Source organism: Mastigoproctus giganteus, chromosome 12 (assembly GCF_048544385.1).
Source record: "Mastigoproctus giganteus isolate SK-2022 chromosome 12, ASM4854438v1, whole genome shotgun sequence".
NCBI classification, from domain to species: Eukaryota; Metazoa; Arthropoda; class Arachnida; order Uropygi; family Thelyphonidae; genus Mastigoproctus; species Mastigoproctus giganteus.
This window is the reverse complement of record NC_143586.1, coordinates 83310234-83338038: the sequence shown is the minus strand read 5'-3', so window position 1 is coordinate 83338038 and position 27805 is coordinate 83310234. Positions and strand designations below refer to the sequence as shown.

At 36.7% G+C, this 27805-nt stretch overlaps 1 protein-coding gene across 7 annotated transcripts in view; it reads right to left on the bottom strand.

The window, feature by feature from the left end:
* The window catches only part of scrib (scribble planar cell polarity protein), a 1177936-nt gene that overhangs the window by 788572 nt on the left and 361559 nt on the right, over positions 1-27805 (bottom strand). For all 7 annotated transcript variants that reach the window (XM_090386364.1, XM_090386369.1, XM_090386366.1 and 4 more), the window contains exon 11: positions 23491-23609. In XM_090386364.1, coding sequence (XP_090242490.1) covers positions 23491-23609 — 119 coding nt within the window. The remainder of the gene's footprint in view (positions 1-23490; positions 23610-27805) is intronic.

The window sequence follows — 27805 nt, the reverse complement described above, 5'->3', positions numbered from 1 at the left end:
TACAGTGGGACCAATTGATGATGTTACCAACAGCAAATTCAAAATGGGAAGCATTCAAAAAATTCATCTTGGAAGCTCCTAGGCTTTTCATACCAACTAAGAAATATTGTTCAAGGTTTAGGCCTAAATGGATGTCAGATGAACTAATTATACATGTGGCAGAAAATAAAAATGCATGGGATAAATATAAATTAACAGGTGACATGGAAGCCTATGATAGATATAACCTGGTCTGTAACCAAATCACAAAGGAGGTTAGGCAGGCAAAGGCAGATTACGAGAAATCTTTGGCACAGGATGCAAAGAAAAAAGCAAAGAGTTCTTTATTTATGTAAACTCTAGAAGGAAGGGGATGAATCAGATTGGTCCACTGGATATTGATGATCCTGCTCAGGTAGCTAACACTAAACGAGTATTTTGCCTCTACATTCAGACATGAGGAGTTATTCAGAGAGGCAAATGCCAGCGGTGAATTAAACTCTAGCAGGGAGCTAGATGATTTTTTAATAACTGAGAGCAAAGTGGAGGAGAAATTGTTGAAGATAAGAGAGGCAACTGGGGTGAATGGGATCTATCCAGTTATATTAAACGAGGCAGCAATGGAAGTAAGCAAACCATTAGCCACAATTATGAGAGCTTCCTTGGACTAAGGGGAGGTACCCATGGACTGGAGATGTGCAAATGTGACCCCAATCCACAAAGGAGGATCAAAGGAAGATAGGCAATTACAGACCTGTTAGTTTAACTTCTCTTCCAGGGAAATTAATGGAGGCACTGGTTAAAGAAGCACTGCAAGATCATCTAGACAAGACTACAGTTATAGCTCGGACACAGCATGGTTTTTTTAGGGGGGGGAGTCTTGTCTGACCAATTTGATTGGATACTATGATGCAGTCACAAAAGAACTGATATGCAGGGAATAACTTTGATGTTATATACTTGGATCTTAGAAAGGCTTTTGATACTGTTGCACATGGAAGACTGCTGCACAAATTGGAGAAGTGTGGCACTGGAGGCAAACTGCTGCTATGGATGAGGAGATGGTTGAGTGGAAGAAGACAGAGTGGTAATCAATGGACACTGCTCTTTGTGGATTAATGTTATTAGTGGAGTCCGCAGGATTCAGTGTTGGGTCCATTGTTGTTTTCTGTATTCATTAATGATATAATGATGGTATATCAGGCTTAATGTCTAGGTTTGCAGACGATATGAAGGTCGGCAGCATTGTTAATGACACTAATGACAGTACATTGGTGAAACAGGATCTAGAAAAGTTGAGCAGATGGGCCGAGAGGTGACAAATGAAGTTTAACACTGACAAATGTAAAGTACTCATATGGGAAGCAGTAACCCCAGAGTAATGTATCAAATATGTGGTACTACACTGACAGTGGTAGAGAGGGAAAAGGACCTGGGGGTAATTGTGCAGGCAGATATGAAATTTTCTGAGCAGTGCAGATGGTCTGCAAGAGTAGCTCATGGTGTCTTGTCAATGATATACAGGAATTCTTCTAGCAGGGAAAACGAGATGATTATCCCCTTGTATAAGGCCATGGTCAGGCCACACTCTGAGTACTTTGTACAGGTCTGGAGGCCCCATTTTAAGAAGGATGTACAGCTGTTGGAATGAATACAAAGAAGGGCAACAAGATTAGTGAAGGAACAAAGGGTTGCCCTTACAAAGAAAGGCTTTAGTTTTGCAAATTACAGTGTCTGTAGACTAGGCACCTGCGAGGTGATCTGACTGAGGTGTATAAAGCCTCGAATGGTTTGAGCATGCTCAATGCTGATGTGATACTTCTTCTCGCTCTGATTAATCACCTGAGAGGGCATAAATTCAAATTGATGAAAAACAGTTGTAGGATAGATGTGTGGAAGTTTTCCTTTAACCAGCGAGTGTTGATTGCTGGAACAAACTTCCATCTGTCATAGAAGTTGATAGCTTAAACAGATTCAAGGCAAAACTAGACAAACATCTGGAGCGAGTAGATGGGTGAAATGAGAAGGGTGTGTGCATTTTTTTTTTTTTTTTTTTTGACTGATGCTATATAAGCTTGCTTTCTTGCATCATGTGCCTTTGCTAATGTCTTTGAGAGGTTTAGATCTTTTTGCAGATGTTTGTTCAATTTTTCTGACTATGTATGATGCATTTGGTAGATAAAGTAAAAGTGGAGAAAGGGCACCATGTATGAATTACTGAAATGTTTGAATATGGCATACACAAAGCAGGAATACGTCTAGCTTCCTGACATGACAGGACCTCAACAATGTCTGGTACATACACACTATTTGGACTTCCTCCAGTCACTAACTGGCAGAATAGTTTGTTTGTTTATGGGCTTTATAGCACAAGAACTACAAAGCCATAATGCACCTAAATATGGTAAAGTTAAATGCATCATTTTTTTGATATGATTATGGTTGAAGTTATAGTAAGCAAGTGCAAGACTAAGAGCACTGTTGTGAACAGGATCAAGCCAATGTATATTGCTTGGTCTACTTGAACTACATACTGAAAAACCACAGTCTAGATGTGACTGGATTAATGCAGAGTACAAATGCATTAGTGTGTAATGGTCAGCTCCAAATCATGTGACAGGTAGCATTCTTAAGATTTTTAGCTTCTTAAATAATCCAGGGTGCTTTAATATATTCAAGGAAGGTAAGTTTTTGGTCAAATACCACACCTAGCGTCTGCAAGAAAGCAGACACTAGGAACTACTGAGGTGATTAATTTTCTAGTCAAAGTTCCAAGTGTGGATGTAGGTTACACTTCCTACAAAAGTGTATCTCAACAGTCTTTTGGGGGGAAGCCATGTTTTGGGTGCATTTAACAATTTTAACAAAATTGTTAAATGCACAGAATTATAGTTGCAAGTGGCACCTTGCAACCATAATTCTGCTAAGCACATATTAGGGGAGCAACAGGAGATACTGAGTTCATGTTATTGAACTCATTATTACATTAAATAGAGTGTCACTTAGCACTGAACCTCGAGGGACCCCTCGAGGTTCAGTGCTAAGTGACCATTCTTAAGATTTTTAGCTTCTTAAATAATCCAGAGTGCTTTAATATATTCAAGGAAGGTAAGTTTTTGGTCAAATACCACACCTAGCGTCTGCAAGAAAGCAGACACTAGGAACTACTGAGGTGATTAATTTTCTAGTCAAAGTTCCAAGTGTGGATGTAGGTTACACTTCCTACAAAAGTGTATCTCAACAGTCTTTTGGGGGGAAGCCATGTTTTGGGTGCATTTAACAATTTTAACAAAATTGTTAAATGCACAGAATTATAGTTGCAAGTGGCACCTTGCAACCATAATTCTGCTAAGCACATATTAGGGGAGCAACAGGAGATACTGAGTTCATGTTATTGAACTCATTATTACATTAAATAGAGTGTCACTTAGCACTGAACCTCGAGGGACCCCTCGAGGTTCAGTGCTAAGTGACCATTCTTAAGATTTTTAGCTTCTTAAATAATCCAGAGTGCTTTAATATATTCAAGGAAGGTAAGTTTTTGGTCAAATACCACACCTAGCGTCTGCAAGAAAGCAGACACTAGGAACTACTGAGGTGATTAATTTTCTAGTCAAAGTTCCAAGTGTGGATGTAGGTTACACTTCCTACAAAAGTGTATCTCAACAGTCTTTTGGGGGGAAGCCATGTTTTGGGTGCATTTAACAATTTTAACAAAATTGTTAAATGCACAGAATTATAGTTGCAAGTGGCACCTTGCAACCATAATTCTGCTAAGCACATATTAGGGGAGCAACAGGAGATACTGAGTTCATGTTATTGAACTCATTATTACATTAAATAGAGTGTCACTTAGCACTGAACCTCGAGGGACCCCCCCCCCCCCCCCCGCTTCTTCCTGGATAAAATTAGAATATGAGTGATTGTGAACTCTAACTTGAAATGAATTTTTATGTAGAAGGTTTCTGATGAATTGTGGCAAATGTTTGCATAGTCCCAGATCATACAGGTTTTGCATTATACTACATCTCTAAGCCATGTAAAAGGCTTTTCTATGTCAAATATGGCAAGATGTTCTTTACATACAAAGGTGTCACAGATATTTATTTCTGTCCTAATCAATAGGTTGAGAGTGGATTTGCCTTCATGGAAGCTACGCTTCACTGGATTTAGGAGGTCATTTGAGCTAGAAACCAGGTTAGCTGAGCATTGATTATTTTCTCCATGACCATGCTCTTGATCATGGAAAAAGTGATCAATCAGAGATGGTGAGTTTGTTGTATTGAAGTTTAGTGGCACAGGGACTATGTCGGTCATAATGTGCCAGTTCATATGGTGTGATACGTTGCACAAATTGGAGCAGTGTGGCATTGGAGGCAAATTTCTGCTGTGGATAAAGGGATGGTTGAGGGGGAGAAGACAGAGTGGTAATCAAGGGACACTGCTCTCTCCATGGACTAATGTTATTAATGGAGTTCTTCAGGGTTCAGTGTTGGGTCCATTGTTGTTTTCTGTATTTATTAATGATGGTATATCAGGCTTAATGTCCAGGTTTGCAGACAATACAAAGGTTAGCAGGGTTGTTAATGACAGTACGCTGCTACAACAGGATCTAGAAAAGTTGAGCAGATGGGATGGGAGGTGGCAAATGAAGTTTTGTCCACATCCAGGCCAAATGCTGCAGGCCCAGATGACATACATTAAAACATCATCAAGCACCCTTAGCATTAGTAAAGGCACATGATGCAAGAAAGCAAGCTTATACAGCATCAGCCAAAAAAAAAAAAAAACGGCGAAGGTAAACAAAGCCAACATGAGAAACGTCGGATAACTTACGGGGAAAATTAGTTTCCCAACACTGGACTCTAGCGCTGCTCCCTCAGTAAACATATGGTAGGTTTTATCAGTCTGGAGCGGAAATCGAGAAGGATATATTTATTGACAGGTAGGCATGGCAAATGATGAAATGGTCGTGTGCATGACAGAGAACAAGCTCCTGCGTAGTGATTGGTTGGCATTATAATAGGTATTTATGAGTAAAGAACGGCGCATAATAGTTTTGTAATGAACGGTAAACAGGTAATAGTAGTGATGAATCTTTTAAATATGGAAGAAATTTGTAAGGAAAATAAAACATTGGTTGATTTTTTGATGAAAACTAAATTAATAAAAGTTTCATTCTGTTCATTTTTATGTTCTTCATTATGTTTTTTTCTCATTATTAAAAGCAGATTTTTGGAGTTTTACTATACTGTTTTTACTATACTGTTGATTTGGGTTTGGTTACAAAAAAGGAAAAGGTTTATTTTTCTTTATATTTCGTAACCTGACCTTAAATGGTAGGTTAGGAAATAATAGAAACGGATTCCTTATATTTAGTAACCTAACCTTAAATGTTACATTAGGAAATAATATAAGAAAAGAAAGAAAGATTCTATATATATATACAGTAAACCCCCACTATTCGCGGTATCTGTATTCGCGGTTTCGCGTATTCGCGATCGCCGATTTAATATAAAATGAAACCTAAAAAAATGTGAATTTTAAAGCGCCGTGAATATTTTCCGCCATAAAAAACATGGGCGTGGCTAAAATTATCTTTCCCGGTCAAAACAGCGCTCAGTGGGTGGGGGGAGAGGGGTGACAAAATCGCCAGCGTCGATGTTTCTCGCTAATCCTTGTTCAGTATGTGTTATGCGCTTGTCATGGAAGGTTTCGTCGTTTGCTTTTAATTTATATGCTTATAAATTGAATAAATTTATCAATTTATAAATTGATATGCTTACAAAAATGATAAATCTACCGTTTTGCAGTGTAAAACAGACTTTTTCGAGTGTGTTAACGGAAGAAAGTGACTTTATTGTGGACAAGTTCTTTCAAACCCCTACAAAAATATGGCTACAAATAACAAGAGAAATGTGAAAATATCAAAGAAGGTGATGACATTAGCGAATAAAATTGAGTTATTAGACAAAATTTCTAATGGTGAAAGTGTCTCCTCAGTGGCAAAACATTATAAAATCAATGAGTCAACGGTACGATCAATCAAAAAATCGGAAGAAAAAATCCGCCGTAGTGTCCGTGAAAACACGCTAATTGCTTCAAAAATTTGCTCTGTAACTCGTGATGTTAAATTATAAAAAATGGAAAAAGCTTTAAATCTGTGGATAGAAGACCGAACTCAAAATAAAATTCCGTTAAGTTCACTCATCATTCGTGAAAAGGCAAAAAACTCTTTTATCAACACTTTGGCGAAACTGGTGATAGCACTGGCGGGATAAGTTTTTTTAGCTAGCAAAGACGCTGGTTTGAAATTTCTAATAAATATTACATTTAATATTAAATTGTTTCTTATTTTCATTTCGATGCCATATGCTTGCATTTCACTATGTACTGTCTATGTACATAGTCATTATGAAGGTACATATAATACATACATAGACAAAATTTTAGACTAGTTTTTCTTATATATTTCATACTTTGGAACGGAACCCCTTTATTACTATGGGAGCCATAACTCAGTACTGTATTTGCGTTTTCGATATTCGCGACATTTCTCAGGAACGTAACCCCCGCGAATAGCGGGGGTTTACTGTATATATAGTGAATAGCTGTTGAGGTGTTGATTGACGTTATGATACGTGTGTATCCATATGAGTGTCTTTAAAAATACAGTAATAAAAAAATAATATTTTGTTAATAAACAAATTATGCTCTAGTCCACATGATTCTAAAGAAAAAAGGTTAGGTCACCCCCCCCTCCTCCATTTCGGTAGGGGTTCAAACTCCCATGGGATTCAAGTGGAGGTAACCTGGCCTTTTTTAATCATTAGGGCATATTATTGAACAAGAAAATAAAAATACAGTCATAAAAAAAATTTATTTTTTTATGAATGTATTTCAAAATATGACTGTAATCCTAAAGAAAAAAAGGTTATGTTACCCCCTCCACTTGGGGAGGGGTTCAAGCTCCACAGGAATTCAAGTGGAGGTAACACAACCTTTTTTTCACCATTATGGAAAGCGTTCTTAGGGCAAGTTACTTAGTTTAGCAAGTTTAGGGCAAGTTAGTGCTTCTGAGTGCTACTAAAGTGATACTAACCCAATGTTATTGTGTGATGTGTTCGCGCACCAATCAGCACATCGTTTGCCATGCCTACCTGTCAATCAATATATCGTTCTCGACTTTGCTCCAGACCGATAACACCTACCATCCGTTTACTGAGGGGGCAGTGCTACAGTGCCGTATTGGGAAACTAATTTTCTGCGTAAGTCATCCGACGTTTCTCGTTGTTCTCGTGTTGGCTTTCTTTACTTTTGCCGATTTTTTTTGGCTGATGCTATATAAGCTTGCTTTCTTGCATCATGTGCCTTTATTACTGCTAATGCTAAGGGTGCTTGATCATGTTTTAATGTATGTCGTCTGGGCCTACTGCACTTTGCCTGGCTGTGGACAAAACTTCATGCAGATCATTTATTGTGAATGGTTATTTGTAGGGCTTATTACCTTTTGATTTAAATTTAATCTTATGCTTTTCTGCTTGTTTTTTCTGTATCAGAAATCCAGAATGGTATGAAGCTTTCTGTGATACTTCTGTAATAATGGTAGTTTCAATCAAACTAATTCCATCGCAGACCAGTATTGGTGATGGCTATTTCTATATTTATCTGTCATTTTTCTTATTTTATTCCAGACTATATGTGCATTTATTGTTTTGTTTATTGCAGGTGTTAATTTGATCCATGTTGCTCTTTGACTCTGTTTCTTAGTGAATCTTGCTATAGCTCACATTCTTTTGTACTGAATCAGATTGTCTGTGATGGGGTATCTGCAAAATCGGTTCCATGCCCTATTTTGTTGTTTTCTTGTTTCAGTACAATCAGTGTTCCACCATGTTTTTGGACGGTTTGGGAAACATGATGAAGTCTTCGGGATTGTTAACTTGCCTGCGTTTTGTATGGTTTCTATGACAAGTGCTAGTGCAACATTTACTATTTCCTGCTCAATGGTAATGGTGTTGAAAACTGCTTTCTTCCTAAATGCTTCCCAATTAGCTTTTTCTATGTTATTTGTTGTTGTTGTTGTTTGGATTTTAGGAGCATTAGCAACTAAGGCCATATTGCTCCGGGGATATGCGGTGGTCATTCCCTGACCTTTCCGCATCCTCCATATTTGGTGGTCACGGGCTCGAACCCCGGTCTAATCAAGAAGCGTGTGCTACGCACTGCTGCTCCTGCCCACCTGGCTACGGAGGCGCCAGCTTTTTCTATCTTCTAGAAAGGAGTCCTGCTGGTATGATATGTAATTTCACTTATCAGTGTGGAAATTACTGGTTAATGATCACTACCAAGAGGATCCTTGAATACTTCACAATTAAATGCTGTGTAAAGTGTAATAGTATATATGGTAAGGTCTATAGCTGTGGTAGTCCAAGTTGGAAAGTGGAAGTAAGTGTGGTTACCCCTGTTAAGAAGAGGTTGTGATTATCTAGCAGTTGTTCAATGATACATCCTCTTCTGTTGTAATCTGAGCATCAGCACAAAGGGTTATGTCCATTCATATCTTCTATCGGACAGATCTGGGGAGGTAGTTGTAGTAATGCATCTAAGTCTTCATAAGAGACATCTCCTCCTGGTGGAATGTATAATGAACATATGGTTAATAGGGACCCTGCTATTGTACAAATTGCTACCGCCTCTACTCGGCTATTCTACTGCACCTGTTGTGTTGGTATTCTGTCAATTACTAATATAGCAACTCCTCCATGTGTTATACCTTGAGTTATTCAGTCTCTTCTGTACACTGAATAGTTTCTGATATTCAGGGTATCTTGTTGTTTAAGGTATGTTTTCTGGAGACAGATACAGATTGGTGTGTACTGGATGATCAGATACTGGACATCATCAAAATTAGTGCATAATGCTCGACAATTCCACTGAATAATTTTATCCATTATTTATATTTTCTCCCCCCCCCCCACCTCAGCCACATTATACACTGGCTAATCTATAATAAATAATTGCTGCAGGTGGTAGCTGTACATAAAATCTTTATCTATAAGTGATTATGTTCATATAAATATATATATTTATCTGTACATAATGATATCGACACTGAAACCTTTCACAATACTCGTGGTATATAATATGCAAACTGAACTTAAAAATAAAAATTAATAATTTAAAATTTTGAAAATATGCTAAATGCATCAAAATTAAAGTTTTAAACTACTGAACACTGCTTCAAAGATTCAGCCACTAGACTAAAGCATAATCACAAGTTTTAAATGCTATTAATAAAGATGGTAATAGAGCTACTTCTGAATCTAGATAAAGGTTTATAACTGCCAACTGATAAGAAACAACCACAGAGTTTGTGTAGAATGCATTGAATTGGATCAATGTATCTAGGGTGAAAACTGTTTTCAGAAAGCTGGTTTTTGGATTCTTAAACCATCCAATGAAGGGAAAGGTATATAGAGGATCTGAGATCAGAAGATCTCAGACCACCATCTTGTATAGAGCAAACTGAAGATAACTAGTGTCAAAATAAGAAATATAAAAAAAAAAGTGTTAAAATGAATAAAAATTAAAAGGTATTAAAATTTGCCCACAACAGTTATTAAATACAGAAATTTTCTTTCTCAAAAATTGTAATATTACTTTAAATGAACAATGACAAATTTGGAGAACTTTAACAAAAGCTGCAAAACAGCTATGTGGAGAGGTTAAAGACAGTTTGGGAAGGCGCACATCCAAGTGTGGGCAAAGATTTTACGGCTCGGCCAAACGAAGTGTTTTTGTTATATTTTTGCCGTTTTGTTGACTTAACTGGCACAATTTATTTTATAGTAGTGTTATAGTTCTAGTCATCCTACTTAGTTTATTTTGAATTTAGATAGAAATTTTGTAGGTTACTACTGAGTATCCGTAGAACCTTGTACCCCTCAAAACTTGTCGCCACTGTTGTAGTATATTAGATCAATACGAATTAGCTTAACGTATATCTCAAACTTTATACCATAAGGTACAAAGTAAGACTAGACAGTGCAATGCATAGCACTTAAATAGAAAAGCTGGAAGAATATTTGCTGATGATATTGAGGCAATGTTAGGTGGGCCGGAAACCTGCTAGCTGGGGGGGGGGGGTTCACAGAATAATTAGATTAACAGTAGCTGCAGGCAGAGGTGGAAGTGATTCTTGCACTGCTTATATTGCAATGAGCAGCAGCCTGGAAAGCAAGTTGCTGGGGGTTTCAGGAACTGCTGGGAGTCATCATGGAACAAGTAAATAGATGGGATGTGTTAGGGTAACTAAGAGTAAGAAGCGCATGTACACTTGCATATACACCAATTCTAGGAGTATAGTAAATAAATTTGGTCAATTTGAAGTGCTGGTCAAGACAACAAAGGCAGATATTGTTGGGATATCAGATATGTAATGTCACACAGATATAAGGAATGAAGAATTGGAATTTGGGGAGTACAATATGTGTAGAAAGGATGGGGAGGAAGGGCTATGCTGTTAGTTATGAAATACAAAATCTAAGGCAGTGCATCCAGATGACATAGGTGGCTAGTGTAATGTTGAGTCAGTTTGATGTGACGTAAGGCACCAGGAAAGCAAAAATTTGGATAGGAGATGTGTTATAGGACAAATGACTCTGATGAGTAAAATGAACAACTATATAGAGAAATAGGGTGGGCCAGTAAATCAGAATGTCTTATATTGAGGGATTATAACTTTCCAAATACTGACTGGAACTTGTGCATTGTACACGTGGACACTAGCAAGACTTTTGTGGATTTACTGGTTTGTATGTAAGCTTTACGGTGCAAGAGCAGAAAAGGCCATATGTGCCTCACTATGTGATGTTAAATACATAGTTATATCGGTATAGATGTTATTCAAGTTTTATACTGCATTGAACAGTTTTATCTGTTTGAGGAAACCAAAAATTTTGGACATGTGTCGTGTCTGCTAGGAGGTCAGAAATGCCAAAAGAGGTGTTTGTCATGGAAAATGAGGTAAACACAGCTTATTGCTCAGTACTGTATTATTTGGGTCAATCAATAAGCTGATGTTGAACAGTGAGCTCAGCATTGCACTTTGTGCACTGCAGGGGATCAGTGGCTGTACGCAAATAAATAAATGTGTGTGTGTGTGTGTGTGTGTGAGAGAGAGACCTATCCATAATTGGGCTAATACAACTTCATGTCAGTTCTACCGTATGCTAGAGCTCCACGGTTTCAGATCTATTTTTTAAACCGAGTAGCTTATTGTTGCCTTGGTTCTGCCAGATGTGTTGCCATTGTTTAAGATATCACTTCCTTATAATGTACTTGTAGTCAGATGCAGGTGTAGTAAATGATTGGTCTATAGGATCAGTAGCAGTTTTGGCAGCTACATCCTTCATTCCACCATACTTCAGTGCAGGCCGATATTTTGGTGGATTGTTTTGGAATTGCTTTGTCCACTGCCTGCAGTATTTGGTTGGATATATATTCTACTGCCAGGTTTATAGGTGTTTGTTGGACCTGATTTTCATCTAGTGTAACTAGCTGCTTGCACACATCCCATTCGGCTTTCGAAAAGTTACATTTGGCAATTCGGTAGGAAAGGTGGGGAACACTTGTTTCAATGCAGATCACTGCCCAGTGGATTGCTGTGAATAGTCCATCCAAATAGAGGGTATGTGGTTGCTGAGCATAGCATAAAGAGACATTGACAGTTGAGGCAGACCCTGTAGGAAGATGTGTATAAGTGTGCGCTCCTTTATTGAGAGTTATCAGATTGTGTTGATCAAGTAATTTTTCAATGGTTTGTCCACGCTTATCCAGGATATGGTTTCCCCATAGCAGATGGTAACTGTTGAGAGGTCTCCAAGGATACAGTACGGTTTGGGAGGCTGTATCACTAGTTCTTCTAAGTCAGCATAGCTTATATTTTGGTTAGCTGGCAAGTATAATCAGACTATGGTTAAATCAAAGTTAATGTTGACTCGTGCAGCAACTGCCTCAAGGTTTGTTTTTAAGGCTATCTGGGAGTTGATGATCAGCGCTATCCCTCTATGTGCTAGATTTTGTAGATTGTGTGCAAAACGATCTTGCCGATGTATTATGCATTTTCGAAGGAAAACAATTATATTTAGTGTTAGATTGATTCCTTGTAGCCGAGTGGTCATGAGCAGGAGTGCAGTAGTACATGCTCTTTGAGTAGACCAGGGTTCAAGCCCCTGACTGCTAAATATGGTCGATCTGCCAACCTACACTGGACCAGCCTGGCAGATTATGGTCCATTTCCCTCAGCATAAATTCTTGAGGAAGCTTCCGTCCTGCAGGGTTGATAATGGCTGCAGTTTACCTTTTTTTTTTTTTTTTGTTTCGTGCTGTAAACAGAAAGCAATAAGATCATATTGTGAAAGGAGATCTTGGGTGTCAGCCAAATTACTATGATAGTCTCTACAGTTCCATTGTAAGAAAGTAAGCATTATTTTGGTTTACAAGAGCCCTTGATTTGTTTTCGAGGTACAGAAGGTTTGCATTGCTCAAGTTTACCTTTTCCCTGTATCCATCTCCTCATCGGTGAACAGTTCTAAAACCTGTTCATCTTGGTTTGGATTATCTTCTGAATCCATGTAGTTTGTGGTAGATATTCTGTAGATATACTGTAGTATTCTGCTGTTGAATGGCATCTGGCTGTACTGTGAGTGGCGTATTATAGCTTTGCTTTGTTTGGTGTGTTGGTACTGGGGACAATATTGACCTTGTCCATTCAGCTAGTAATTTGCTTGGTGGTATAGTTACCTCCATTTGGGTAGCAGTTGATGCGTGTTTTTTGATTATTTGGGCATAAGTTGGCTTGTCAGAGCTAAAAAATCTTTACCAGTTCCGAATGGAACTGGTAAAGATTTTTTAGCCTCTTGGTAGGTTACATTGTGTTCGGTCTTGTACCAATGTATCTTTTTTTTTCACATTTCCAGAGGGGACACTCCTTCAAATACACTGGATGAGCTTCTTTACAGTTAGGAGAGTTTGGTGTTGCAGCTGTGCAGTCCATACTAGTGTACGCAGTGGAGCCACATTTGGCACAGGCAGCTGCTCCTCTGTAGACTGACTGGGAGTGCCAAAACTTCTGGCACTTATAGCAGCGTAATGGATTTGGGATGTAGGTTTTGACACAGCAGTTCAAGTAACCTGCTTTTATCATTGTTGGTGATTTCGGATTGTCAAATGTGAACATTATGTTCCGAACAGGAACTAATACATCATCCTTCTTTGTTAGAATCTGCTTTACATTGATCACACCTTCGTATCACAATTCTTGTTTAAGTTCTTCATCTGACAAAGGTCCCATTCGGTGATGCCAACTCTTGATATATTCAAGGAAACGTGCAGTGAAATTGTGACAGAGGTTCTGCTGAAAATTTAGTTTTTGTAGTTGCTTAGACTGTCGAGCAGTGGCAACTTCAACCAGGTCTCCTGATCTTAAACGACGAACTGTCTTGGGAGTACCTATTGTGCTTTCTAGGCATTTCTTCACTAGAAATGGACATAGTTTTCCAATCGGTTGTTCTTCAGTGGAATGTATAATTAGAAAAGTTGGAGTTCGGATTAAATCCACATCAGTCTTTTGATGTTTTGCTGCGACAGAACTAGAATCTTCTTGTTGTCTTGTCAGGGTTTCGTCTGTGTACCCAGTGGTTTTCTGGGTTTTGGGAACTGCTTGCTCCATTTCGCCCTGGATGGGAGACCTTTTTCCCTCTGGGTTACTGGCTCTGCCACACAGAGGAAAGAGCAGTGCCACCTTTGTGACCAAGCAGTAGTGGGTTAGTAATAATATACAAATAAAAGGGAAAAAAGAAAAGTTACTTCTCCACCTGATCAAGTAAAGTGATATCTTTACTGACGATTATTTAACTGATTGTTAGTGTAACGCTAAATAAAGAAGATGATTTTATTTATTCAAGAGAGAATGCTAATTCATTGGCAAAGACACTTGGATCACAAAATCTCTTGGCACCTGGGGCCTGGATTTACTGAATGATTTTCTATAGCAACACGTCTGAGAAGCAATCAGAGGAAGTAATACTCATGATCTGATTATCAGCAGTGATTATTATTGCATTAAAAATTTACAGATAAAGGAACCACTGGATTGCAGTGATCACAGTGTTCTGTTTGTGGGATTTACTTAAAGATGTAACTACCATCAGGGGTAAATGGAGGGGTTTTTGTTTTCATAAAAGGTGACCACAGTGGTCTCAGAGATTTTTTAAATTCTATACAGTGGGAGCATCTGATGATGTTACCAACAGCAAATCCTAAATGGGAAGCGTTCAAGGAATTAATCTTGGAAGCTACTAGGTTTAATTATCAGTAGGCTTAATTATAAACTTTTAGGCGACACAGAGGCCTATGGTAGATATAAGCTAGTCTGTAATCAAGCTGTGGCAGATTATGAGAAATCTTTGGCAAACGATACAAACAAAAACAGCAAAAACTTCTTTATGTAAACTCTAGAAGAAGGGGATGAATCAGATTGGTCCACCTGATATATACGGTTTGACTGTTAATGATCCTGCTCAGGTAGCTGACAAGCTGAATGAGTATTTTGTGTCTACATTCACATGAGGAATTCTGTAGGGAAGTGGAGAACAGAAGCTTATTACACTCTAACAGGGAGCTAAATAATTTTGTAATAACTGAGAGCAGCAAAGTGGAGGAGAAATTACTGAAGTGAAATAAAGGACGATAAAGTGAAATAAACTGAAAAATCAATGTTTTTTTGTTTGCTAAATTACTTTTTTCTTTCAAGCTCAAAATTACAATCTTAATTGTCAACATATCAACATGTGATTTCTCTGAATTGTAAAATTCTGTTATAATGAATTCAAAGGGACGAGGAAATTTTTTTCATAATACTGAAATTTTGTTACTTCAAAATTAGAAATAAAATTGTTATTTCTAGTTTATAAAACATATATAATGAATGCAGATTTCGATTATACATGTAGAAAACAAAAATTTCAAATCAATACATTGCTTATTACACTCAAAATCTTTCCATCTTTCAGAATTGTCAATTAGATAGGTGCAAAATTTCTTTATTGGTTTCTTTCACCCTGATTAAGATCCATATAGGTTTTCTAATTAATTAAAAAACAGGCAAAGGTAAAGAAAGTCAACACGAGAACAGCAAGAAATGTTGGATGACTTACATGGAAAATTAGTTTCCCGATACGGCACTCTAGCGCTGCTCACTCAATAAATAGATGGTAGGTGTTATCGGTCTGGAGCAAAGTCGAGAACGATATATTGATTGACAGGTAGGCATGGCAAACAATGTGCTGATTGGTGCGTGAACACAACACATGATAAAATCAGTTTAGTAGCACTCAGAAGCACTAATGGTAACTTGCCTTAATGAACGCTTTCCATAATGGTGAAAAAAGGTCTGGTTACCTGCACTTGAATCCCATGGGAGCTTGAACCCCTCCCGAAGTGGAGGGGGTAACCTAACCTTTTTTTCTTTAGAATCAGTCATATTCAGAAAAAAAAATTAAAATTTTTATGACTGTATTTTTATTTTCTTGTTCAATAATATGCCCTAATGGTGAAAAAAGGTCAGGTTACCTCCACTTGAATCCCATGGGAGCTTGAACCCTCCCGAAATGGAGGGGATAACCTAAAATTTTTTCTTTAGAATCATGGGTGGACTAGTGCATAAATTGTTTATTAACAAAATATTAATTTTTTTTTGTTACTGTACTTTTATTTTTAAAGACACTCGTGCAGATACACATGTATCGTAACATCAATCAACACCTCAATAGCTATTCACTATATATATATATATATATATATATATATAAAAAAAAAGAATCTTTCTTTCTTTTTTTATATTATTTATAAGGAAGTCGTTTCTATTATTTCCTAACCTACCATTTAAGGTCAGGTTACGAAATATAAAGAAAAATAAAGAAACCTTTTGCTTTTTTTGTAACCAAACCCAAATCAACAGTATATTAAAAACACTCACGAACTCCAAAAATCTGCTTTTAATAATGAGAAAAAAACATAACGAAGAACATAAAAATGAACAGAACGAAACTTTTATTAATTTAGTTTTCATCAAAAAATCAGCCAACGTTTTATATTCCTTACAAATTTCTTCCATCTTTAAAAGATTCATTGCTACTATTACCTGTTTACCACACTTACTACCCTGCGCTGTTTACCATTCATTACAAAACCTGACATAGCCGAGTGGTCAGGAGCAAGAGTGCATAGCACACGTTCCTTGAGTGGACCGGGGTTCAAGCCCATGACTACTAAATACGATAAATATTTGTATTGACGATTTATTCTAAACTCTACTGACTTAGTTGTCGTGCCGGAGTATAAACAGAAAATTCAAAAAACTATTATGTGCCGTTCTTTACTCATAAATACACATTATAATGCAACCAATGACTACACAGTACCTTGTCGTCTGTCGCGCCCACCACCAATCATTTCATTGCTTGCCACGCCTACCTGCCAATCAATATATCCTTCTCTATTTGGGCTCCAGACCGATAACACCTAGCGTCTGTTTAACAAGCGAGCAGCGCTAGAGTCCGGTATCCGGAAACTAATTTTCCGCGTAAGTTATCTGATGTTTCTCATCGTTCTTGTGTTGGCTTTCTTTACCTTAGCTGAAAAACATTTTATAACTCCGATATTTTATTGCATCAATAATTTTCAGTTCGTTAGAAAAAATTAAGAGAATGGCAAATTCAGCCATAAAAATAATTTATGTAGAAAAATTTTCATTATAGTTTTTTCGTTTCATCGAGATTTGTGGATTTATGCTGGGACTAAAAAAAAAAATTCGTTATACTGAATTTATTGTTATGGCTATTCTTTACAATAGGATTTCACTGTTTCAGATATCTGGGGCAACAATACTAGATAGGAACCCAGTATTGTCAGAACAATGTCTTTAATGGCTAAATTCCAAATTTCAAAATACAGATGAAAAGACTACATATACAAGGAGGTTCTTTACATTGTTTAGTTAGGTAATTCATATAAGTTATTCAGTATTAAATCAAACTTATAATTCATTTTATGTATTTATATATTAATTAAATTTATTTTATTCCAGATTTTATTTTTTTTTATTCAAATTCATTTTAATACAGTGGAAAAATCAGAATCAAAAATGAAAATCTCTGAATCAAGAAACTCTCCGGTGTGGAAAATAGAAAACGGAAGGCTACTAGAGAAGAAGAATCTGATTCATCCATTATATTAAAATAAATGTGAATTTAAAAAATAAATAAAATCTGGAATAAAAGAATACTGGAATTTTGCTAAAAAGGATAAGGAGGTTATTGTGCGGAAATTTGCCTTAGCAAGAACTGGAGAAACTTTTGGAGTGAACAGATGGGTGAAACGTGTGTTTGTGTGTGTGTGTGTGTGTGTGTGTGTTATTTAAAGATGGACTTAATGAGATATGTAATCAATTTCGAACTGGATTTGACAACTGGAAAAATACACATGCAATAATCACAATGCATGAAAAATCAAAGGAGTATTTCACTTCTATTCTAATATGTTGCAGTTCCAAAAGTCTACCCAGATTGACACAAAATTGAAAATCAAGAAGGAAAATGCAACTAAATACTGAACTGAAGTTGTAAGAAGGGAAGTTGTTGGGGTAGTAAAATTTTTGGCAGGAAGAGGTATAGCTTTTCCCAGTGATAATGAGCAACACAATAATCCTAACAATGGCAACTTCCTCAGGTGTATTGATCTTCTGTCTGAGTTTGATCCTTTTCTAAAAGAGCATATAAGAAAATACAGAAATCCAGGAGGTGAAAATGTTTCGTACCTGTCTTCAACCACATATGGTCGGTTGGTTTTAATAGAAATTTATTGGCACAAGGGCAACTAAGGCCAAACTGTGCCTGTCACAGTAATTCTGCAATTGATTTTTTTTTTTTTTTTTTTTTTTCATGTGTCAGATAAGTTCATCATATAAATGAGTTTCTTTTAAAAAATTAAATAAGTCGGACAGATTTGCATCACCGCTGAGAATATGGATCATCTCTAATGAATTTTTTTGGGTTAAAGCTGATTTAAAATTTGTCAAACGAGCAGCCTGATTTTGGGGGCATTCGAGGACATGTTTCACTGTTAGTAGGGCAGGACAATGATGGCAGTGAGGAGGTTCATCACCTGTCAACAAGTGGAGGTGAGTGAGATGGGAATGTCCAATGCGTGTCCTTGCAAGGACAACCTCTTCTCGTCTGCTCAATCGTGAACTAGATTTCCGGTATTGCGGCTTTTTCTTTATTTGGTAGAGTTTATTATGAGTTTGTTGCTGCCATACTGATGCCCATTGGTCAATACATAACTGTTTTATGATGAGTTTGCAGTACATATAAGGAATCAAGGCAAATGAAGACACAGGGTTGACTGGATTTTTTGCTGCTTGATCTGCTTTCTCATTTCCCCAGATTCAAGCATGGCCAGGAATCCAGCAGACCTTACCTCTGTGTTATGTTCTGTGAGATTAATTAACTGCGCTCTGATTTCTTTCAAAATAGGATGAGAATTCGGACATTTATATTGTAAAGAAGTTAATGCACTCAAGGAATCAGTATAGTTTATCATCTCTTCATTAGACCTGTCGTTTTTTGATGTGTTTGATAGCCATTTTTATTGCATGGAGTTCAGCGGTGTAAATACTGCAACTTTGGAAAGTTTTTCAGAGATAGCACAAGTGGGAAGAACTACTGCAACACTTATATCTGTATCAGATTTGGATCCGTCAGTATATATTTGCAGACAGTGTGTGTTTGCTGATACACAAGTTGAATGGTAGCTGCTGTATATTTTGATTGTCCAACTGTTTTCCCCCACTTCAAAAAAATTCATCACATAAAGGTTTGAAAGTGGACCATGGAGGTTCGATTTCTCTGGTGTCCGGGTGGATATTGTCTAGTGGGACACTCCAATTCTGTGCAACATCCTTCAATCTGATTCCAGCAGGTTTATTTACATTTGGTTTACTTCTGCAGAAATTTTGGAAAGACGGAGTAAACATGTAAGGCCAGATGTGAGAGCACAATCTGAAGTTTGGCTGCGTACGTAAGCAGCAGCAGCTGTCTCTGAAATGATAATGGAGGTTCATGTGCATCAATATAAAGACTCTGGACTGGCAACATTCGGAATGTACCTAGAGCTATTCAAAGTGCATTGTGTTGAATGGTATTTAGGGACTGTAATGCTGATTTTCTAGCTGAGTCATATACAGGTGCACCATAGTCTAGTCTGGATTGGATTATAATTTTATACAGATGAAGAAGGGAGTGCCGGTCAGCTCCCCATGATATCACAGAAAGCCCTCTAAGGATATTCATTTTCTTCAAATAAATATTTGGTACATGCTGTATGTGTTTTAGGAAGTTTAATTTCTTATCCAATATTAAACCTAGGAATCTAATATTGTCATTGACTGGAACAGCATGATTTCCCAGGTGCAATTCAGGATCAGGGTGCAGTTTTCGCTTCTTGCAGAAGTGTATAACAAATGTAGTTTGAGTTTCCAGATAACAGGTGAGGCAAATATGTATCATTTTTTCCATTTACCTTGTTATGTTGTTGTTATTTGGTTTTTAGGAGCATTAGCAACTAAGTCCATATTGCTCCGGGGATATGCGGTGGTCATTTCCTGACCTTTTGCATCCTCCGTATTTGGTGCCAGTCTTACCTAAGCAGCTAGTTAGTGAGATTGGTCTATACAGGCAGACCTCGCATAACGCGATTTTCAGTTAATGCTATTTGAAAAATTATATCACTTTTCACTTTACACGATGCAATTTTCCAATTAACGTGATCGTTTTTTTTTTTTTTTTTTTTTTATGCGATAGTTGAAAAAGATTTGAATCGCACGTTAAGCTTACCGCGAGTCGTACGGTCAATAAACAAACGTTTGCCTGCTGCCCACCTCGGTGTGTGTTCCATCAACCATCGGAAGAAGACATGTTACTTGTTTGTCTCCTGCTAATAAAGTCAATGCACACTTGCATAAAAATTCAAATTTTTAAATGAGCCAAATGAAAATGTTACCGAAGGAGATAACGGTAAAAGAATTAGATGAAATCTTTCGTATTGCAGAGAACCTCAAACAAAAGGTTTGAGGATTTCTGCGGTATTTATTTCGCCAGGGCCCAGAGAAGATTCTTGTCAACTATCGGAAATTGATTGATGAAAAGAGAACATCAACACTGTTCAAATATTTCCGCAACAGTCATTTCTTTGTTGTGTATTTTATGTTAGAGGTTCCCAAACTTTCTCGGTTCACAGTGCCCTTAGTGTCTCAGTAATTTTTTCAAGGCACACCCAGGCAAAAAGAAATACCTAACAGTTCCGTTTAGTAGTTAGTTCCAAACAACTTAATAAGAAATGCTGAAGCTGTGAACTACCTCGAGCTAGTAGTTCACGCGGTGTCCGACAAATGTTGAGTATCACTGTTTCCCTCGAAAATTTAAAAATATTCAGCGGCGCACAGTTTGGGAACTGTTGTTTTATGCAATAAACATTTAATTCCATAATTATTTTCATTATCTTTTACATTGTATACAGTTAAAAAGTTATTTAAAAGGTATTTTTAAAATTCTTTATGGACATTCCAGAAGGTCAAGGATCAATTATAATTTTCCTATTGATTATTATATTCAATTAATGCATTTCCATTTTCAGGGATGCGCTCGCGGGACGAATTAATTGCGTTAATCGAGGCCAGCCTGTAATTATGCGGGTCTGGTTGGTCTTTTCCTGGTTTTGGAATGGGTAGAACTACAGAATGTCGCCAGGATAGGGGGAAAGTAATTTGCGACAAATATTCAGTTGAAAAGTTTTAAGAGAGAATAACAAGTTCTCTCATTTAGATTATTTAACATTAGGTAGTATATGCCATCTGGACCAGGTGCACTATTGGCTGATTTTTTTAAAGATTCTTCTAATTCATACATGATAAGTGGTTCATTATAAGAGAGGGCTTACTTTGTTCTGAAATTTATTTTATATTTTTCAGCTATTGATTTGGCTTTTAGGAAAGTTGGATCATATGCGGTTGATGCAGAATTGTGAGCAAAAGATTCCTCGAGGATGTTTGCAATATCCTCGGGAAGGGTTACTTCCTGTCCTTTATAGATGATGATTGAGGAAGGAATTGATGGAGACTTTCTAGTAAGGCATCTTATTTTCCGCCAGATTAGTCCTGCACTTGTATCTTTAGTGACAGATGAAACAAAACAAATCCAAGATTCTTTTTTAGCTTTTTGCCGGATGTAACAGGCTTGGGCTTTAGGTTTCTTGTATCAGATTGACAGTAGTTGGATTTTTTTCGGAACTGATTCTGTGCCTGGTTCTTTTCTCCCTTAGCAGTGTTACATGCCGAATTCCACCAGTAATTTTTGTGTTTGGATCCTTTAATTGAAGTTTCAGGAATGACAGTAGAAGCAGCTGCCAACATTTGTTCTGCGATGTGTTTAACGGCATCATCTATGGAGTGATGCTGGATAATATCATCATCTAGTATAATGCTGGATAATATCATCATCTAGTATAATGCTGGATGCATATTTATTCCAGTCAGCTTTTGAGAATTTCCATTTAGTTCGACCGCTTACTGGTAAGTTTCTTGTGCAGAGCTAACAGATTATAGGAAAATGGTCACTATTTAATGGGTTGTCTGAAAATCTCCAATCGAAGTCTGGAAATAATGTGGGTAAGCACAATGACAGATCTATAGCAGAGGTTGAGCCTGTTGGAAAATGGACATAGGTGTGAGAGCCTGTGTTCAGCAGTGTGAGATTATGCTTTACAAGAAAAGCCTCTATCATGCGTCCCTGGTTGTCTGTCTGTAAAGATCCCAATAACTGGTGATGCACATTAAAATCACTCAATATGCAGAAAGGAGACAGTAGTTGTAGGATAAGATCATCTAGTTCAGTTATTGAGCAATTCAGATTTTGTGAGATATATATGGATACAAGAGTAAGTGTTGTGCCAAGAGCAAGGCGTACTGCAACTACTTCTAAAACGTCTGGATGGGATTTTACTGTCAATCAATATTTTTTTTTTTTTTATGTAAACCCCAAACACGAGAGATATTAGAACATGTGAACCATGGGTAGTGATCCTGTCTTGCCTGAACAAGGTATAGTTTTTAACTGAAAGTGTCACTTGTGGAGAGAGATTCATTTCTTGTAGACAGATACCTACTGGATGATGCTGACTTATCAAATTGTGAATATCACTATGTTGCTACGGAGGCCTCTACAATTCCATTGAATGAACTGATCCATTATTTAGCTTTCGAAGTAGAAAGTATTTCTGACTGTTTTTTAGAGCCAATCTGTTTATGGCATTCCAATTTTATTTTATCTTTTCTCGGGAAAGTGAATGAGGGATGAGAAACTAGAGAAACATTATTTTAAAGTGTAAATGAATAGTAATAGGCAAGAAGCACACTAAGCAGAATGTGGATTGATAGTGTCAAACATGCATCAGAAGGAAAAGGGATTACTCTGGCTAGAGCTAAAAATCTAACATGAAATGGATTTGTAGACAATAAAATAATGTACAGAAAGTTGTTAGTCATGGAGATTGATTTGTACTATATAACAAAGTAACCAGTACACCACTGGGTATAACAAGTTTAGATGATGATGATGACGGTTTTGCTGAGATTGGAAAAGATGTAACCTTTGATGATGCAAATGATATCATCAGTAGTGGTGCTACTTTGAAAAATTTTTAATGCTGATGATCTGTTTGTAAGCTCCAGGTTTTCAGATGTCCAAATCACTGCTGAAGCTCATCAGATGTGCTACAGGTGACAGAGAAGACAAATTACCACAAGTTACAGAAAATAGAATTTCATGTTTAGATACGTTAAAAGTTTTTTGAAGTTGAGGCATGTATACTGAGACTAGTTTAACAAATAAAATGAATTTTCTTGAAAATTTCTTGTAAGGTGTGGTGGTGATGGGGAATACTGTAATTTTAGACATTTGATTAGTTGCTTACTGTTATTAAATTTATAAGCCTTAATAATAAATGTATTATTAAGGCCATATTAAGCTAAAACAGTTAATTAAAAATATTTAAATTTGAATATGTCTGCTATAATTTTTTTATTTTTATATCTTATAATATTATAATGTTTCACTTTTTATTTCTTTATAAAAAATTTACCAATATAACAATTTTCAATCCCCATTTAAGTTCTTTATAATCAAGTTCAACTATATTTTATTAGAATAACATTTTATACTAATACTGTCCACAAGAAAGTTCTACTTGTTATCCTATTTTTTCACACTAAATAATGTTTGTAGATATATTTCTAGATATACACATTAAAAAATAGCTAATTTTTTTGATAATTTCAGTTTTACAAAACACTGATACTACTATTAATTTTTTCCCCCCCAGATGAAAACTTACTTCTTTTTCTTCATCTTCTATGTCATCGATGACAAAATTAACAGTTGCTATCCGTTCTTCATTTTTCTGTTGCCAATTCAGATTATTATCCTGTTTTGTATTTTCTTGGAATAAGTTTTCTATGCAAAATAACAGGTTACTTTAATAATAACAATAACAACAGTAAGACATAAATAGAGAAGACAAATAACCACAAGTTATAGAAAAATGGTATTTCAAGTTTAGATATATGCACACAAATGCATACTAAAGTATTCTAACTGTTTCCCTTATCGTAAGATTAAATTTTAAACTAACCAGTGGCAAAACTATAAATAGTCTTTAATATCCATACTAAACCAACTATTAGAACCCTTGACTCCTCATTCCAAGTGGTATTGTAATTTCACCACTGAAACTTGCTAAGAATGAGTATTAGCATTAGTAGAGGCATTTGATGCAAGAAAGCAAGCTTATGCATCAGCCAAAAAAAAAAAAAAAAAAAAAAAAAAACCACTTCCACTTCACCCCTCTGTCCGTTCAAAATACCTGTCCAGCTGAGCCTTAAACTTATTTAGGCTATCAACTTCCACTACAAGGGATGGAAGTCTGTTCCACCAACCAACCACCCGCTGGCTAAAGGCAAATTTCCGCACGTCTATCCTACATCTGTCTTTCCTCAATTTGAATTTATGCCCTCTCAGGTGATTATTCTGAGCTAGAGGAAGAATCCCATCAGCATTGAGCATGCTCAAACCATTCAAGGCTTTATACACCTCTATCAGATCACCTCGCTGGTGCCTAGTCTCCAGACACAGTATTGAAAAATATTTTAAATAAAAGATTTTAAAACCTTATTTTAAAAGCTTTTAGTCTACATTTCAAAAACATGGAAATGAAACTACTTTAGCTCAAGATTCTAAAACATGCAGATGAAAGTATTTATTTTAAAACCTCTTAGCAAATGCAGGAAAAAAACTACCAATTTTAAAAGTATGTATCTCTTGTTTCATATATATATAAAAATGAAACTGAAAGAGACCTTTCATCCAAGCTAGATCTGACAGAACTTTCTGATGATTAAAGTAGGCTAACTGGATTTATAAAATGTTGAAATTTTTGACAATCCCTGTATGACCAAAAACAAACGATCAGTCCCAATTAACAAAAGAGAAAGAAGCAGCGTTTGTATAGATCACATCCAAAATAAATAAATTTTTTCTGGGACAGCCACATATGATCAGGGAAGTTTATGATATAGAAAATACAAGAACATTACTGTATTTTGTAGTCACATGAGCTAAAAATAAAATCAACGCAAATATGTGAACAACATTATTCCTGAATCAACTAATCAGCTATGTCAGGCTTGGCTGCCTAGAACATTTTTTTTTTTTTTTTGGTAGTTGTTGGCGCATAGGCTTCTGTGGCCATAATGCACCTCCCAAGGTTTTTGCAGTACTTTGATACAAGCCCGAGGCGGGAATCAAACCCGCGACCTTTGGGTTGCCAGGCAGGCACTTTACCCACCCGGCTAGCCCGGTCGGCAGCCTAGAACAGATTACTTTGTTTTACAATTTGATTCATATTGAGTGAGAGGACTCATCATTAATTAGGCCTACGAGATCTTTTGTTTGAGGGAACAGGAAGATGGAACTCTTCCTGTTCCCTCAAAAAAAAAAAAATTTTTTTTTTTTTTTTTTTTTTTTTTCAAAACTGTTTCAATTCAAGATATTCCCAATAAAAAGGGGGGAATGTTTTCAATTATTTGTGCTAAAAAATCTAAAAAGCAATCTTTCTCAATGGGGGCTACACATTTATAATGTTAAAGAAGCATAGGCATAACCCACATTTAATATTTATCAACAGACATTAAACAGTGATCATTCAACTCCATGAACAGTATAACGCAAATTCATACAATATATATGTCAGATGAAAAACTGTGGTCATACTGCAATACAATAGCCCTATACTACAATACACTACAATAGCAGACCACTCCACTATAGTAAGCTAGATTTCCTACCTGCAATTCTTGTGGGAATGAACTACTACAAGCACTCCATAATACCAATCAGACACAGCAATAGCCCAGAGATGGGTTTGCACATTATTTTTCTCCTTCCAACCTTTTTTACAAGAACATTCACTAAGTGTAATAACATTCATCAATGAATTAACATGTTGAATTAACAGCAATGGTCACTAATGAACAAAGGCATCTCTGTTACAATATCCTAGCTCCATAAGAAATTTCCCTGAATAGGATAATGAAATTATCCTAGTCAAAATGAAAATTACAAGACTACACACTTCAAAGATAGTGGGCACAGAGTAAAACCAATAACATACTTTTAAATGATACACAAACACACACTAAAAATAATCAAAAAATACAGTGACACCACTTGCTGGGTAGGCTTGTGTGCAGCAGCACCACTATCTTCTCTTTACAGTATCTACTCGTGTGAAATTTGGGGGAGAAGATAAGCATTCCTGGTGGTTGCTATAAGATTCTATGGTAACAATGTGTAGAACCACCACCCATTGCAAGTAGTGATGTATTTATTATTTTATTATTGCTTGTAATATGCAGTCCCAACCAGCTTCTGCAGAAAACCCGCAACCTATTTACCATACTGTACCACTGCACAATGTTGATGTACAATTATTTCACATTCCCTTGTACAGGATCAATTCATTCTCAATGTAATGTCCACATCACTTTTTTTTTTTTTTATGAAAACCCCAAACACGAGAGGTATTATAACTTATAGTACTTAGTACCGTGCATGGGTTGGAGGTTGAGAAGACGAAAGAAGATATCTGTTGACATTAGACTTGAACTTCTGTAGACTATAATTTTCAAGAAATTACCTATGAAGGAAGGTTGTTGCAGAAAACGGCAGTTGAATGAATAAAAGAGAAAGATGAAAAGTTGGTTCTGTGAGTTTGAATTTGGTGAGTAAAAGAATGTTGACTGGTTGCAGCACGTGTTTGACTGCTTTGGAAGAAAGAATGGGAATTATAGAAGCCAATTCAAAATAACAGTTCCCATGGAAGTATATATAGAAAAGGCATGCAACGGAAACAGAATGTCTATGAGACAGAGAGTGGAGAGACTCTATTAGACATGAGTCATTAATTAACCTAACTGCCCTCTTCTCAATGGAATCTAGAAGCCTGAGAGAGGTTTTGGGGGCACAGCCCCAGATATGCAAAGAATATTCCATGGTAGGGCGGATTTGGGATTTGCAGAGAGTGAACAGCTGTTTGGAAGAAAGGTAACACCAAGAGCGAAAGAGAAACCAAGTTTTTTAGATGCAGGGGAAGCAATATTTGTAATGTGCTTCTGCCAAGAGAGATCAGAAGTGAGGGGAATCCCCAAACGATATATATCATCTTGCCTTAAAATTGGAGTGTCACCAAAGATAAGCATAGGAGCAGAAGAATCCTTTTTGCAAGATATAAGACAGGACAGAGTTTTAGAAGGATTGAAATCAACTAAGTCGTCTTTGTCCCACTGGAGAATTACCTGGAGATCGGCATTTAAGAAATTGATAGCGAATATTCGAGAAGTTGAAGCTGATTTAACAGGACACAGTTTCTCAAAGTGGAAAGCAATGTTCTATCATCAGAAAAACTATGGATAGGATTTCCAGTCAATCGAAGAGGATCATTAATATACATGAGGAAAAGAGTGGGGGACAAGAACTGAACCTTGGGGGACACCAGCATTAGTGGAGAAGTTAGGAGACAGAGAGCCATCTACTATCACCCTCAGTGAGCAGTGAGAGAGAAAACTGGATAAACAATTACAAAAAACAGTTGGCAAACCATAAGGTGGAAGCTTGTTTAGAAGACCTTTATGCCAAACATGATCGAAAGTCTTTGAGATGTCAAGAGCAACTACCTGTGTTTTACTGAACATTTCCATTGAATTTGTCCAAAAATGGACAAATTCAATGAGCCAGAACATCACCAGTGGATCGACACTGACAGAATCCATAACGTTGAGAAGACTGAATCCATACTGGTGATCATTGATCAGACAGACGGTATCTAGATAGTTTAAGAGTTGGTGGTTAATTGATTTCTCCATTACTTTAGAAAGAATAGAAGTAATTGCAAAGGGACAATAATTGGATGGGAGTGATTTATCACCCTTTGTAGGAACTGGCTGGATATGAGCAAATTTCCAAACAAAAGGAAAAACACCTTTGAAATATGAAAGTGAAAAAAGGTAGCAAAGAACAGGAGTAAGTTCAGGAGCACAGGTTTTGAGATCAAGTGGAAAAATACCATCAGGACCTGGAGCTTTCTTAGCATCAAG